This window comes from Pyrgilauda ruficollis, unplaced genomic scaffold, assembly GCF_017590135.1.
Source record: "Pyrgilauda ruficollis isolate IOZ18807 unplaced genomic scaffold, ASM1759013v1 scaffold39, whole genome shotgun sequence".
NCBI lineage: Eukaryota > Metazoa > Chordata > Aves > Passeriformes > Passeridae > Pyrgilauda > Pyrgilauda ruficollis.
The window spans coordinates 3,838,069-3,851,821 of NW_024525378.1; the positions used below are offsets into that span (position 1 = coordinate 3,838,069).

Sequence of the window (13,753 nt, forward strand, 5' to 3'; positions counted from 1 at the left end):
TCTGCAGCAAAGGAGAACTTGGTGCCATTGACTCCCTTGGTGTCTTCTGCCTTTTCAGCATCTTCCAAGAGGCTGGGTTCTGCTTCTAAGTCTATGAAATTATGCTCTTTTCCTACTAAAAAATAATCCTCTCTACCCATCCACATATTGAGCACATAAGACAGCCTTAGCTACTTCTCTAAGCACATCAAAATTTTTTTTCAAACACAAAATAAATATCTTTTCAAAATCATGGGCTCACAAATGGAATTATGGTAATACTTGCTTACAAAATTCTTTAAAACATAATTGAGAACCTACATCTTTGTGGACTACAAAAGATGCTCAGATGACCACACAGGATCTGAAAATAAATGTGGTTTATTAGCTAAGGCATGCATTTATGAATAAAAGTCTAGTTGTACAGATTCTGGCCAAAACAGGCCAGTACCATAAACATTTCACATTTTAACATACGCACTGAAGTCATTGTTCAAAGTAATAACCTATCCTTTTAATAAACCATCGCCGTTACACAGAAATGCCTAAAGGTTTTCTAGTGTGCATCAGTCTTTTGAACATCACATAATGAATTTAATGTGAGAAAAGGAAAAGAAATGTACCTGTATGGATCCCTGCAAATTAAGACAAACCTTGCTGCTCTGAGGCTACCACATAACTTGGCACCATATAACCAGATGAGGACAAAAATAGTTTGAGTGAAAATCTGATTTCTATCCATGTATTTACTATATCCTGAATTATATTGGCTTTCCTGTGAAATTATTCCAGTTAAGTAAATTATCTCAGAGGTTTCATGATTAAGCTAATGTGTTTCTAGGACCTTCATAGTGAACATGAGTTATGATACATGCATTAGTATATTATTCCTTGACTAGGTGTGATTTAGTAACCTCTACAGGAAAATAAAGGCCAAAAAAGTAAGAGATCAAGCTGCTGTTTTCTCCCATCTGGTATCTTAGAAAGTAGGTCTTCAAAATACAGCCAGAGTGCCAAAGGAATTGACACTGAAAATGAAATTATATTCCCTTTCTGAATGGAAATATGTGGTGCTATCACCAGTGCTGTTTGTCTAATGACATGGAAAATTAAGGGTTATGACCACTCGGTATCATTTAATAATGGCCTTTTCACAGCAGAGAGGGCATTGGTCTAGCTACAGAAATGGGAAAGAATGCCAAAGAATGCCAGGGTAGACAGGACCAACGGCACTTCTACAGTGAAAAGAGCACCTATTAATAGTTAAAACATTAAAAATGGTTGAAACCTTAGCATTATTGGCCATTTAAACAAAAGTGAAAAAGGAGAAAGACAACCTAACATTATGAACAGCATAAAGCAAGATCTACAAATGCCCTTCTGGCCTCAGATTCTGGCCTGTGTTTTTTTGGGAGTGCTGCCCAAAAGCTTTTGCTCTTGTTGCAAGCATCTTCCCAGATTTATCAGTGGCCAGTGTTCCCTCAGTGTCCATGATGTCACCATGGTTGACCTGCCTGCATGTCTATTGGGATTCCAGCTCCACTTAGTCTGGTTGCCCTACTACTTGGCTATACCAGTTTTTGACAGAAAGCCACCGTGCTTTCTGCTACATAGGTCAGAGCGGCAATGGATGGCAATTTCCAAGATGTGCAGGTCGACATGAGCAAATTGGAAAAGACAGACTCGAGTCTGCTCACTTCCTTTAAGCATCACTGAAATAATTAAAAATGTTGATCTCGTGGACCTGAGGTTGTTACATTACAAAAGACTCATATTAATGTACTGTTACTGGTTGTAGCTGTTAATATAAAAGATTATTCTTTGAACGATGTCTCCTGCCCTTGAACACCATATTTCAGGGCAGGGAGGCAGCTGAATCCAGCAGCCCCCCAGCGCCTCACCACCGGAGTTCCCCCCGCTGTAACTCTGCCGTCGGGAAAAGCGGGGGCGGCCTCTGGCCGAGCACCCGGCGCCGGGACGGGGAAAGGTTTGGAGGCCACACCGAGAGGTCCCGGTGCCCTCAAAGCTCGTTAGGGCCGAAGGGCAGGTGTCACCTCCCGGCGGCGGAGGGTGCCACCCCGCTCTGTAAAACACGGGCTCGGCCGGGCCGGCCGGCGGCTGGACGGGGTCCCGGGAGCGGCGGGGCTCCCCCTGCAAGGGCAGGGCGCTGCCCCGGGGAAGTCGGCCTGGCTCAGAGCCCGGAGCGGGAGCCTGGGGTAGGGCAGAGGGACAGGTCCCCCGGGGGACGGGAGGAAAAGTCCAGACCCGCAGGGCCGGGAGGGGGAGGCACACACGCCTCCTGCACTCCCGGGGGCATGGCAGAGCCCTCGTCCCGCCGGCGGGGAGGGAGCCTGGGCGGGCAAGCAGGGCATCCACGTCGCTGTGGGTTTGTTACTCCGCTTTAAAATGCAAAGGATCGTGGCATGATTGGCTTTCTGTTTACAAGTGCAGATGGGGAGAAGGCTCGCGTTTTCTTTCTCCGAGTGGTTTCCCCGCACTGAAAGCTGCAAGGGCAATCTGAGGAGGGAGAAAGAGGAAAGAGAAGAGGATTTCCCAGTTTCAGCATTCATCAGATTTACCTTGTCATTGCACTACAAGGTGCAGCGTGTGTCGAACATTACGAGCACGGGGCCATGCAAATGACACAGGCGTGAAAGAGCCCTGGCAAGAATAAATCTGTCGATGTACAGATGTTCCCTATTAACGTTACTGTTCAGCCTTGGTGGTTACTGTGGGAAGACACCGGATTAAAAATTCCTATTGCCACCCCACCTCTGCTGAACCTTTCTCCCCACACCTCTTTGTCTTCGCTTAATTAGGTAGGATATAATACTCTCTTTTTCTCCTCCTCTGTCTTATTGAGACGTCTGCCCAGGCTCACGCCTTTAAACAGGAATGATATTGATCCCTCCTCCCCCTTCTGTCAATCCCGATTTGTCCCTTTTCCTGCTGAACAAACAATTAAGAAAAGAAAGTACCGAGCGCGCGGTGGAACTTGTCATGCACAGGCTCCCGCGGGGATCCCGGGCGCTGCGCGGTCCTGGACACCGGCCCGGAACCCGAAGTAGCCCTGGGCACCCGGGGCTGACCGAGGGTGGAGGGAGGCTGCGCACCGGGAAAGGCATTTCGGACTGGGACCTCGCCGCCCGTTCGCCCAGCCTCGGGCCCGTGTAACTTCTCCTCAGGAGAGAGCGGCAGTGGCGGCGGCAGCCTGCGGCTGAGGCCGGGCGGGACGGACGGCCGGACGCAGGGACGGGCGCAGGAGAACGGAGAGGACAAGCGGGAACCAGCGCTCCTGCCCCGACCTGCTTTCGGCTGCCGCCGGCACCTGTATCCGCTCCCCGCTCGGCTGCCCCCCAGCTCCGCCCGGAGGAAGCCCCCGGTGCCCGGGCAGCGTCTGTGGGGCTGCGCCCAGGGCGGGCAGCCACGGCGCAGCCCGCCTCGGGGGCGCTGCAGGGAGCGGGTCCCCGGTGCCGGGCGCTGCCGCGCCTCCCCCCCTTGCCCCCTCCCCGCGGCCGGGGGCGCTGGCCCAGGCAGTCCCCGGCAGCTCCGCGGCGCCCGGCTCCGCCGCGCTGCCCCCGGGCTATGAATAAAGCCGAGGCGGCCGGGGGGACAGGTACAGGTGCCCGTCTCCTGTGCGCAGGGCTACGCCGACGTCCCAGCCCGCCTCCTGCAGCGGGAGGGAAACAAAGACGGCGAGAGAGGCAGGGAGAGTTGCCTGTAAGTTTAGCGCCTTTCAGTCGTGACTCGCGGAGATAAATGATAGTTTGGAGGTGCGCGCAGTTAATCACCGCCACGGCTGCCGTACAGCGTGTGCAACCCGCAGATCATTAGGTTAAATGGAGGACATTCGTGTCCTTCCAGAATCAATGCAATTATTGTTGGCAACAAGGACAACAATTGGAGTGGCAGCACTAATTTTACTAACCTGCTATTAATTATGGTGTCCCCCACGCCCCAGACGGCGTTTATAACCCGCGGAAGCAAGCGGCGCTGGCTGCTTCTGTTTTAAAACGGGAAAAGTTGGAAGTGGAATGCCTGGTCGTGTTGGAAAGTGTTAATCAGTAGGAAAGAGTGTGATCAGTGGAACTATTCACTTGAGCGTCACTCTGGTGCAGGGGGTTAGTGAAGTGGCTGTGGCGCCTGGGGACCGAAGGCTCCGTGCCGCGCCGCGCAGGTAGCGCGCACTGAGACATGTCTGCGTTAGCTCCCCGCAGCTCCCTGCCACGCCAGCCAGCGCACACCAGAGGAGAGAAGCCCTGCCATGGCACAGCCATCGCTACCAGGTTTTAGCCGAAGTCTGGCGTGATCGCAGGTAAAAAATTTCTTCCTTTGGTGGTGGTGCCTGTGAGAGTGTGTATGTGTGTGTGTGTGTGTGTGTTTGTGTCTCTATGGAAGCGGGGGGTGGAGGGGAGCGGTGGGGCTTACCCCCCCCCCCCCCCCCCGCGCCCCCCTTCTCCTTCGGAGCCTGCTTTAGCAGCAAGGCAGCTGAAACCGAACTGCTGGAGGGAAGAGAAACTATCCGTGATGAATCATTTGGCTTTGTGCAATCTTTACCTAGGACAGAGGGTAAATGTATTTTAACATACGTGTGTTATTTCTTGGGAAGGGGGTGTGGATATGGTATTCAGCGAGCACTAAGGTAAGGTACTGAGTCAAACTTTCTGGATTTTAAAGCGAACTTTAAAAAACAGAATTTGACCTTGCAAGCAGGAAAGTTTTACCTTCGCAGGGAAGTAAGTTGAAGCTGTTGGCTGCCAGAGAGCTCCAAGGTGGTGGTGTCTAAATGCCTGCAGATCTGCAGCACTGGGGGTACAGGAGCTGAGAATGGAAGTCTTATACAATTTTTGCTTTGCTAGTGAAGGCATAGTTGCAATGCTGTGCACCGAGCAGGTAAATGTGGACTGGTTGTAGGGTCCATCTATAGCCATAGAGCAGCTGCCCAGGTCGCAGCACTTACTTCTCTCACTGAAAAGTTTGGTGTTTGTGTTTTGTGTGTGCCTGTGTTTTGTGTGTGTGTGTGTGTGTGTGTGTAGGTGTGCATGTAAGAGAGAAAGAGAGAATGAGAAAGCTGGCTCTAGTTCTTAAGTGTGAAAAGTTAATAAATACAAAGAATGAGCATGTGAGGCCTTTCTGCTTTAATCTAGATTGTTTGCCAAGAGGATTGAAGACTTACAAAATGAAAGCATTCAGATGGATAGCTTTGAACAAACTGATTTTACATGTAGTTGTAAACTGAGTAAATTAATTAGCAGTGCCTTCTTATGCAACAGTTCTGTTGGTCATCATGGCTCTGCCAATCCCAAGCCATGGCAAGGGTTTGTGCAGGTCGGAAGCATAGTCTTGCTGTCCCTTGATTCAGAGTGCAGGAGGTGCAGTTACACCTCAATTTGGCTCAGGGAAAAAAACCAATCATATTTACTGCCAATAGCAAGTTTAGGGGAGCTAACCTACTTAAAAATGTTGTAGGCTGCCCACGGTTCCATGTCAGATTCCAAGTGGGCAACACGTAGATCTTTTATCAGCATTTATCAGACGGTGTCAATGTTGCTTTAAGTCTGTAACATGAAAACAAAGCAAACTCGACTGAAAGAGCTCGCTAAAGTCTGTTTAGCCCATAAGCAAATTCCGTTGCTGAAATATTTCCAGGAGTGGCAATAACCCCTCCAAAAGAGAAGGCGATGAAAATGTAGATAGTAAGTGTAGCTGCATTAACTGCCTCTAGATCATGTCCCTGAAGACGTCCATCAAAGTCTGAGTCCTGAAGAGATTCTGTTTTACCTGCTGTGGCCTGTTGCAGCATCACACTCTTTCATTCTCATTCCATGTTTTTACACTAAAACTTGTATGAGCATTGGCTCCAGGTACTCAGAGGAAAAGCTCATAACCGTGGGAGAGAGACCTGGATGGGCTTTGGATGGGAAATACCTTCTTGCCTGAGTGTGCAGGCTGGTTCTGACCAGAAGGGAACTCTCCAGCGTTTCCTATTGATCGTGATGGGTTTCACTGCTCAAACTTTGGAGAAAGCTGTGTGTGTTTCTTTCTCAAAAGCTGTTAACTGCATTGTACAGGAAAGGGGCTTTGACGAGGATCAATTTTTATTGCACAGCAAAGACTTGCATTTTCCAAATGCTTAAGGATATAGCCCACAGCATTAAGCGTCTTTGCTTGGATTTGAACAGTGTTACCTTGTTTATGTGCAAGAACCACAAAGGTTATTTTAAATCATTGTGGGGCTTAATGCATGTTTGTGCTCTGGCACCAAAAATTCAAGATGAAATATAATTGTGTTGAGTTTCTTATCAACAAAGGGCCATTATTTGTAGACTGTAAGTGAAAGAAGACATCAGCAGTGGGGGAGGACGTAATGTCAGCTTTCAGCATTTAAGGTTATTAAGTTTTTTGTCGCTTTTTCTTTCTGTTTGTTTGTTTATTTTGGTGGGGGTTTTTTAATGACTGCTTTCTAGGGAATACAGATTGGAACTGACACAAAGCTGATCAGGGGCAAAGTAATAGAGCAGGCAGGCTGCAAAGAAAAATGACAAATAATTATCATGATTAATACAGGAAAGTTCAGCGCAAAAATGGGCACCAGAGTATTTGCATGGTGCAGTGAAAGACAACTGTGATATATAAATAGACAAGGACTATAAATATTGAATTTCTCCTTGTATTTTAATGTTTAATAGACTCATCTAAATATCAAAACCTGTAGTGCACTACAGTGGGCCACTGCGGAGTTGACATCTGCAGTGGAAAAAAAATAAATAAATAAAAACTAAGAACACCAAAAAACCCACAACTCCAGAACATTTCCCAAACTGTAGCCTGGAAAACTGGGAGGACTTCTTCAGGCAGTTCTCCAGCACTCCCAGCTAATTATAGTGCTTTACACCGAGCCGCTCTTGAGATAAGTGCAACTATTTTCTTCCCTAGCACCGGTGAGTTTTATTCCGGAGCTTAAACAAACATCCCCCAGCGCAATGAGCACAGGAGGCAGAGGGAGCAGCACGGAACACTGCGTGCAGACCATTGTGTAAACACTGGGTGTCTTTTCTTCCCAAACAATGCAATAGTCCGTCAGCACTCCGCACAGAAGGAAGCTGCTGGTAAAGAGTGGCTAAAAGTATTATTATACCTTGGTAGCACGGGGGTATAGTGCAGGAGGAGGAATAGAGGAGCTCTTCTATAAAAGAAACCCAATGGCAAAGTTATTAATATTCTCAGAAATAAAAAGGAATTAACATTTCAGGTGAGGAAAGAAAAAGCTCTTTCTTCCCATCCAAAAATCAATACAGAATTCCAAACCGATTATTTATGTCATTTGATTCCCTTTCTTTATACGTTTCTCCCGGCTACAGATACTGAGCTGTCAGGATAATTTGCATGTACTGTATCTGATATCTTTTATTTGCAAACACTCTAAAGCGCCATAAAACGCCTCTCGTTGTAGTCTAACTCGATCTGAGGACTAGTATTTTCATCTGTAAATTAAAGCAATTACGCAGCAGATATTATATTATGTGTACTGTGGTCTCCAGATAGTCATCAATCACCCTCAATCGAGCTGTCAGTGTGGGCAGATTCGTTTCTGGGAGGCAGTCTTCCAGCTGGGGAGAAGAAGAGAATATCATCATTAATTAGAGTGTGACCCTGGGGCTATTCACATGTCTGAACCCAGGAATCTCTCTGAGCAAGTCTGCACACCATGGAGCAGCGTTCGACTGCACCAGCAGCCCAGCTTCAGCCTCGGAGCTGACTCCTCCGCTTCCTCCGTCCAGCCGGGGGCTGCCTGCTTGCCCTGCCTCGGCCGCCGGGGGAGAGGTGCTGGGGCTGCCAGCATCTTCCCCCCACGGCCCGTCCCCTCCGAGCGTGCAGCAGGGGGGGATTGCTGCCTGCTCGTGTCTGGGGGTGTCCCAGACCCCCAGAGGGTAGGGAGGCTGATGGCAGCGGTGGGATGGGTCGGGTAGAAGCGGGTGTTGGAAGTTAGAGATGGGATCAAAGTCTTTTTAACGTGGAAAGTCGCATCTTTTCCATCATTCCCCGGAAGACGCTTGTAGGGTTTTCTACCTGTAATCACACGCCTGGAATAAAAGCCGAAAAGAAAAGGAGGATTGCTTATCATGTGCTTTATTGTCAGCGTTAGCGCTAATTTTAACTGTTGATTAAATCTTAAATGAAGACTCAGTCGTGTGTCCCTTCATATGTCTTGTTTGTAATTGAGACTAATTATTACTGTGGGGTGGGAAGAAGCAGCTGCTCATTAATTAATTTCTAATTAAAAGTGCTTACTAGCCTTTCAATGACTAAGGAGGGTGGGGAAAATAGCTGATACAACATTGATCCTTCAGATTAAAAACATTCATTTCCTTCCCTTGCCCGCAGAAATAGATGTGTTGCAAGCAGGCGTTGCCGCTACCGAAGAGCTTCCCAAACTTTTCTCTCCTGTTAGGCAGGCTAAAGGCGATGCTGAAGAGTCTATTTTCCATGCCAGGGGAAAGATTCCCGAAAATGAGTGTTAAACTTACAGGCAGGTTAATTTGAGTAGGTTTTGCGTGACGTCAGAGGCTCGTCTCTTTTAAAACAATGTGCTTGTGAGCTGATGCATTTGTGTCACTTTTCTTCTTCCCACCTTTTGTTTTTCCGTGGGTGCAAAGTATTTATTTTTGCCGTCACGTCTGCCAGCCTGAGAGCCTACATGTAACAATTATTTCTGTGTCGTAGCCGTAGCGGGGAAGGTGCTAAAATCGCCGTACATATTTAAAAAAAAAAAAAAAAAAAGTTTAAGTTTTCATGTAAATAAATTAAATGTGGTTTTCTGCTTCGTCCTATAAGCATCTAGGGACCTGTGGTTACCAATCAATTGGTACAACAGAGCAGAGCCAGGCTGCAATAGCGTGCAGATCAGACGCCTCGCCTTGTTTCTAGATAACTGGGAGCCTCTGTACCATGTCCTATCCTCAGTTTGGCTACCCTTACTCCTCTGCACCCCAGGTAAGACTTTTTGCCTACCAACATTAATTGATTGAATTTCAATCCTTATCGATGCCTTCCGTCCGGGATGAGGGCGGCAGCGATCCTCTCCCGCATGCGGTGGCGGCAAAGCAGATGCTCGCTCCACAGCTTTACAAGATGCCCAAGTTCTGTGTCGGGCATCAGTTTTAAAATGGGATGAAACACGCGGGATTCAGGATGTTTGGGGGTGATAAAGACTCGTGGGAGATGATTACAGAGATGAGAGAGGTGAGAAGGGGAGCTAGAGATACCCAACCCCCACCCGCACCCCCTCCTTTTTTTTTTCTCTTTCACGATTAAATTCACGATTATCAATTAAACATGGATGTACAGAGGTCCGACCCGTAGAAACAGAATGGGATATTCAAAACCAGCAGGTTAATAACAGATGCGTGCGTGGCTGCTACAAATCTGCAGTCAAAATAAATATGCATGAATGACTTCGAAAAAAAGGGTTTAAAAACGCAGATGGGAATCATTGTGCTGCAAGAGGAGAAAACGGTGTAAACCCCAGTCTTGTGGAAACACCCCAGGAGAAGTTAGCTTTTAAATGCAGAGGGCCTGAGGAATGTATTATAGAGGATTAAACATCCACAGTCACGGGGCGTTTGGTTGTTGTTGTTGTGGAGTCGTTCTAAAAAAACTGATAAAATACTTGCACCTCTGCCCTTGTCCAGAGCGTTTCTATCACGATTGAAATAAAATACGGCAGGGGAGCAGGGGAGGCAGAAGGACGGGCGACATCCCAAAGCTACGACCTGATCTGGGGGGAAAAAAAAAAAAAAAAAAAAATCACAAAACCCAAGCAAAAACCCACCAAACCCACACAATCTAAAAGCAACCGAACCCAAACTTGGTTACACTTTGGGAAGTTCTCCCCACCCCGCCCTCAGCGCCGCTCTCTTTCCCTCCAGTTCCTGATGAGCACCAACTCGCTGACGACCTGCTGCGAGTCCAGCAGCCGGACGCTGGCTGAGACGGGGGCGGCCGCCTCCGCCCAGACCCCCGTGTACTGCCCGGTGTACGAGAGCCGCCTGCTCGCCACCGCCCGACACGAGCTCAACTCCGCCGCCGCCCTGGGGGTCTACGGCGGGCCCTACGCCGGGCCCCAGGGCTATGGAAACTACGTGACCTACGGTACCGAGGCTCCCGCCTTCTACTCCCTGGTAAGCCGCCCCGGGGGATGCTCGCTCCCTCCCTCCCTCCCTCCCACCGGCCCCGCTCTCCCCCCGTGCCCCCGCGGGCGGAGGCCGCTCGGCGGGACCCCCTCCCCGGGCGGGGGCAGCCCCGGGCGCTTCTCCTCCGCCCCGCCGTGCCCAGCCCCGCGGTCAGCAGCTGCTCCAGCCCGCCGCTCGCTCCTCACGGTAACGCAATTAAAAGTCGCGCCTGACAAGCCGGCGGCCGAGCGCGGAGAGCCCGTCCGGGCGGGCAGTTTAGAGCGACCCAGACCCAGGCTTGCAAAAAAATGATGCGGTCTTCCCACACAGCCTTTCTTTCTTTTTTTTTTTTTTTTTTTCCTCTTTTTTTTTTTTTTTTTTTTTTTTCCTTTTTTTTCCCCCTGCACCGTAACAGCGCGAGTTAGTGTCCCTATTGATGCCGCGGCCGAGGGGCCCCCGGGAAGGTCGGTCGCGCCGCTCCGGGCGCGGGGCGGGGAGCCGGGCGGCGGTGCCGGGCGGGAGCCGAGCGGGGAGCTGCGGGGGCCGGGCGGGGGCCGGGCGGGGGCTCCCCGCCATCCCCGCCCCGCCCCGCCAGCCTGCCTCCTCGCCTCTCGGCATCTCCCGGCCCCAGCCGTGTCGCCTCCCCTTTCCCACACCGACACGGGGTCCTCCGCCCCCCGGGCGGGCGGTAGCGAGGGAGGCAATCCCTCTTAACCGGGGCGGTAATTATCTTTCCCTGCGCGGAGTCAGGCTTGGGCATCCCGTGTATATTTATTAGTTTTAGACCAGCGCAAACCCCCTTACGCACCGCTCCCAGCTCAGAGGCCCATTGGGCGCCAGTGACCTTTCCTGGAGGATGTGCATTAAATATTCAGTCGCAGCCCAGTGTCATCTGCGTTAGGTTCCTACAATTTCAGGAACAAAAGGGTAAAGGAGATTACTAATAAAAGGAGTAAGAAGAAATATATTTCTATTAACACTTACACCCTGGGGTCACCCAGATGATTTTTGTTTGGGGAGGACTAATAAAAAACGAGAGGAAAGTGGTATTTCTGTGAGTTTGCAAGCCGCTAGGATTTTCCTGCTGCCCGAAATGTTGACATTGACTTTACCGCAAATAAAAGCAGACGATTCCTTCCCTCTTTCCACCACCACTGCCAAGGCAGAGCAGAAATTTGCATTGCCCGCTGCAGCTGCTGGCTGAACCCTTCCTTCTTGCTGTCCTTCCTCGGCCTGAATTCTCTAGCCTGGTCTCCCTCATAAAGCTGAGCTGTCCTCATCCCTCTTAAAACCGAGCTGTCCTCATCCATCTCCCCCCTCTCCGGTCCAGCTGCCTTCCTGGGGGTGCCGCAGGCAAGCGGCCGGGGCCGGGGCTCTGGGACCCCGCGTCGGGCAGGTGCGCGGGGGCGAGGGCGAGCTGTCACATCCCTGTGCCTGCAGGTACGGGACGATGGACGGCGGGACGCGAAGGAAAAACGCCACCCGAGAGACGACCAGCACGTTGAAGGCCTGGCTGCAGGAGCACCGCAAGAACCCCTACCCCACCAAGGGCGAGAAGATCATGCTGGCCATCATCACCAAGATGACCCTCACCCAGGTCTCCACCTGGTTCGCCAACGCCCGCCGGCGGCTCAAGAAGGAGAACAAGATGACCTGGCCCCCGCGGAACAAGTGCTCTGACGAGAAGCGGCCCTATGAGGAAGAGGAGGAGGAGGAGGAGGAGGGTTCGCAGGAAGAGGCCATGAAGAGCGGGAAAGCCGAGGGTACCCTGCTAAAACCAGGCACTTAGCGGTGCGGCCGCGGGGGCTCGGCCGGCAGCTCGCCCCCGGGGCGGGCCTCGCTGGTGGGGGCGGCCGCGGGCCTCGCTGGTGGGGGCGGCCGCGGGGCAGTGCGGCGCCGACAGTGACCGTGTGTCTTGTTTTTGCTGTCCCTTCCCCCGCCCCCGCCCCGCAGAACCCACGGGCAAGGAGGAGAAGGAACTGGAGCTCAGCGACCTGGAGGACTTGGACGCCGCCGAGTCGGAGAGCTCGGAGTGCGAGCTGAGGCGGCCCTTCCCACACCCGCTCCCGCATCCGCATCCGCACCCGCTCCCGCTCCCGGGCGGCAGCCACCCGCCGCGGGCCGCCGAGCTCCCCGCCAAGATGCCGCCGCCGGCTGCCGCCGGGGAGGAGGAGGAGGAGGAGGAGGCGGCGGCAGAGCGGGCGCGGAGCTGCCTGAAGACGGCGGCGGAGGAGTGCGGCCCCGACCCGCTGGGCGCTCGGCAGCGCGGCTGCGAGTCCAAGATGTGCTTCCAGCAGGGGCAGCAGCTGCTGGAGGCGAAGCCCAGGATTTGGTCCCTGGCGCACACCGCCACCTCCCTCAACCAGGCCGAGTACCCCTCCTGCATGCTGAAACGGCCGGGGGGCTCGGCCGCCGCCGCCGCTCCCGCCCCGGTCAGCGTCATGGACAGGCACCAGGACTCGCCGGTCACCAACCTCAGGAACTGGGTGGACGGGGTGTTTCACGACCCCCTGTTCAGGCACAGTACTTTAAACCAAGCCCTGAGCAACACAACAGTTTCCTGGGCTACCACCAAAGGAGCCATTCTGGAAACGGGCGCCTTGGGACGCGCGGTGGGGAACGGCGCCAATGTGCTCAAGGGGCAGCTCTCAAACCTGGCCCACCATGACTCAAACAAAGAGTTTCTGGCGTTCCCCAAATCAGGAAGCAAAATGTTTTGTTCCTAACAGGCCCGCCGAGGGGCGAAGGACTTTCTAACGCTTGAAGAGTCAGCTACACTGAAAAGAGACTTGCAAGAGTTTAAATTTAAATATAAAACTTTTTCTTCCTTTTTTTTTTTTTTAAACAAACAACATAAACGAGGATTTCAAGTTCAGTTTGCTCAGTTCAACGGAAAGACTTTGCTCATTGCTGTTCTGAACATTTTCTCCTGGCTGCGACTTTAAGGGATCAGTGTCGTGAAAGTTATTTAATTCCATGTCCAAAAAGCACGTACTATAGTGTAGACCTACTTAAAAAGTTTACATCCGAAAGTTTACAAACGGGAAATTTTAATTCAGATTTAATTTAAGGCATGCCGACATTAGTTGTAAAGACTTTTCGAGAGTTTTTCCTCCTGATTTCCTTGTTAGCATATAATTCACAAACAGCACTTCTACTAAGTTTACACCTACTGCACAAATTTATCTTGACAAAAAAAATGTTAAAGGGTATGCTCACTCCAATAAATTGTCTGTTTCAGAGGTAACACAAGTGGTAGCGTTTTGCATTGGGCAACAAACAACTTCTATGTTTCAAATTCCCCCTCGGAGCCGATCCTGGTAATTCCAAGGACTGTCAACAGGCTGCCGGGAGAGGGGAAGAGAGGCTCAGAGCGGCGCTGCCGCGGGACTGAGGACGGAGCCCGGGAGGCGCGCTGCGCGCAGGAGGGATGCTGGCTGCGCTCCGAGCCGGCCGTGCCTCCGCGGGCAGCGAAGGGCCCCGGCCGCCTCCCGGGCCGACAGCGGGGGCTCCAGCCGCCCGCCAGGCCCGGCGGGGCGGGAGCATCCCTCTCTTCCCCCTCCCCTCCTTCCCGAGCTGCGGCCGGGCGGGGGTCGGCCCCC

At 51.7% G+C, this 13,753-nt stretch overlaps 2 protein-coding genes across 2 annotated transcripts; one reads left to right on the forward strand and one right to left on the reverse strand.

The window, feature by feature from the left end:
- Window positions 1-344: 344 nt before the first annotated feature.
- On the reverse strand, window positions 345-4,256 carry LOC121358393 (wiskott-Aldrich syndrome protein homolog 1-like). Its single transcript, XM_041476550.1, has 3 exons — window positions 4,077-4,256; window positions 2,958-3,624; window positions 345-2,496 (listed from the first exon to the last, which is right to left on the reverse strand). Exons 1-3 carry the CDS (start codon window positions 4,254-4,256, stop codon window positions 2,381-2,383), a joined length of 963 nt encoding a protein of 320 aa, XP_041332484.1. The 3' UTR covers window positions 345-2,380.
- On the forward strand, window positions 3,722-12,993 carry IRX4 (iroquois homeobox 4). The gene is made up of 5 exons (XM_041476687.1): window positions 3,722-4,294; window positions 8,815-8,973; window positions 9,909-10,179; window positions 11,510-11,914; window positions 12,105-12,993. The coding sequence occupies exons 2-5, from the start codon at window positions 8,929-8,931 to the stop codon at window positions 12,875-12,877; spliced, it is 1,494 nt and encodes a 497-aa protein (XP_041332621.1). The 5' UTR covers window positions 3,722-4,294; window positions 8,815-8,928; the 3' UTR covers window positions 12,878-12,993.
- The last annotated feature ends 760 nt before the right edge of the window (window positions 12,994-13,753 follow it).

Coding starts and splice junctions, on each gene's coding strand:
- LOC121358393 (XM_041476550.1), bottom strand. CDS start 4,256: ATGGCTGTGCCATGGCAGGGCTTCTCTCCTCTGGTGTGCGCTGGCTGG. Junction 3,625..4,076: donor TGCACCAGAGTGACGCTCAA/GTGAATAGTTCC, acceptor ACGTCGGCGTAG/CCCTGCGCACAGGAGACGGG. Junction 2,497..2,957: donor CAAGTTCCACCGCGCGCTCG/GTACTTTCTTTT, acceptor CTCCCTCCTCAG/ATTGCCCTTGCAGCTTTCAG.
- IRX4 (XM_041476687.1), top strand. CDS start 8,929: ATGTCCTATCCTCAGTTTGGCTACCCTTACTCCTCTGCACCCCAG. Junction 10,180..11,509: donor GGTAAGCCGCCCCGGGGGAT/GCTCGCTCCCTC, acceptor GCCGCAGGCAAG/CGGCCGGGGCCGGGGCTCTG. Junction 11,915..12,104: donor GAAGAGCGGGAAAGCCGAGG/GTACCCTGCTAA, acceptor CCCGCCCCGCAG/AACCCACGGGCAAGGAGGAG.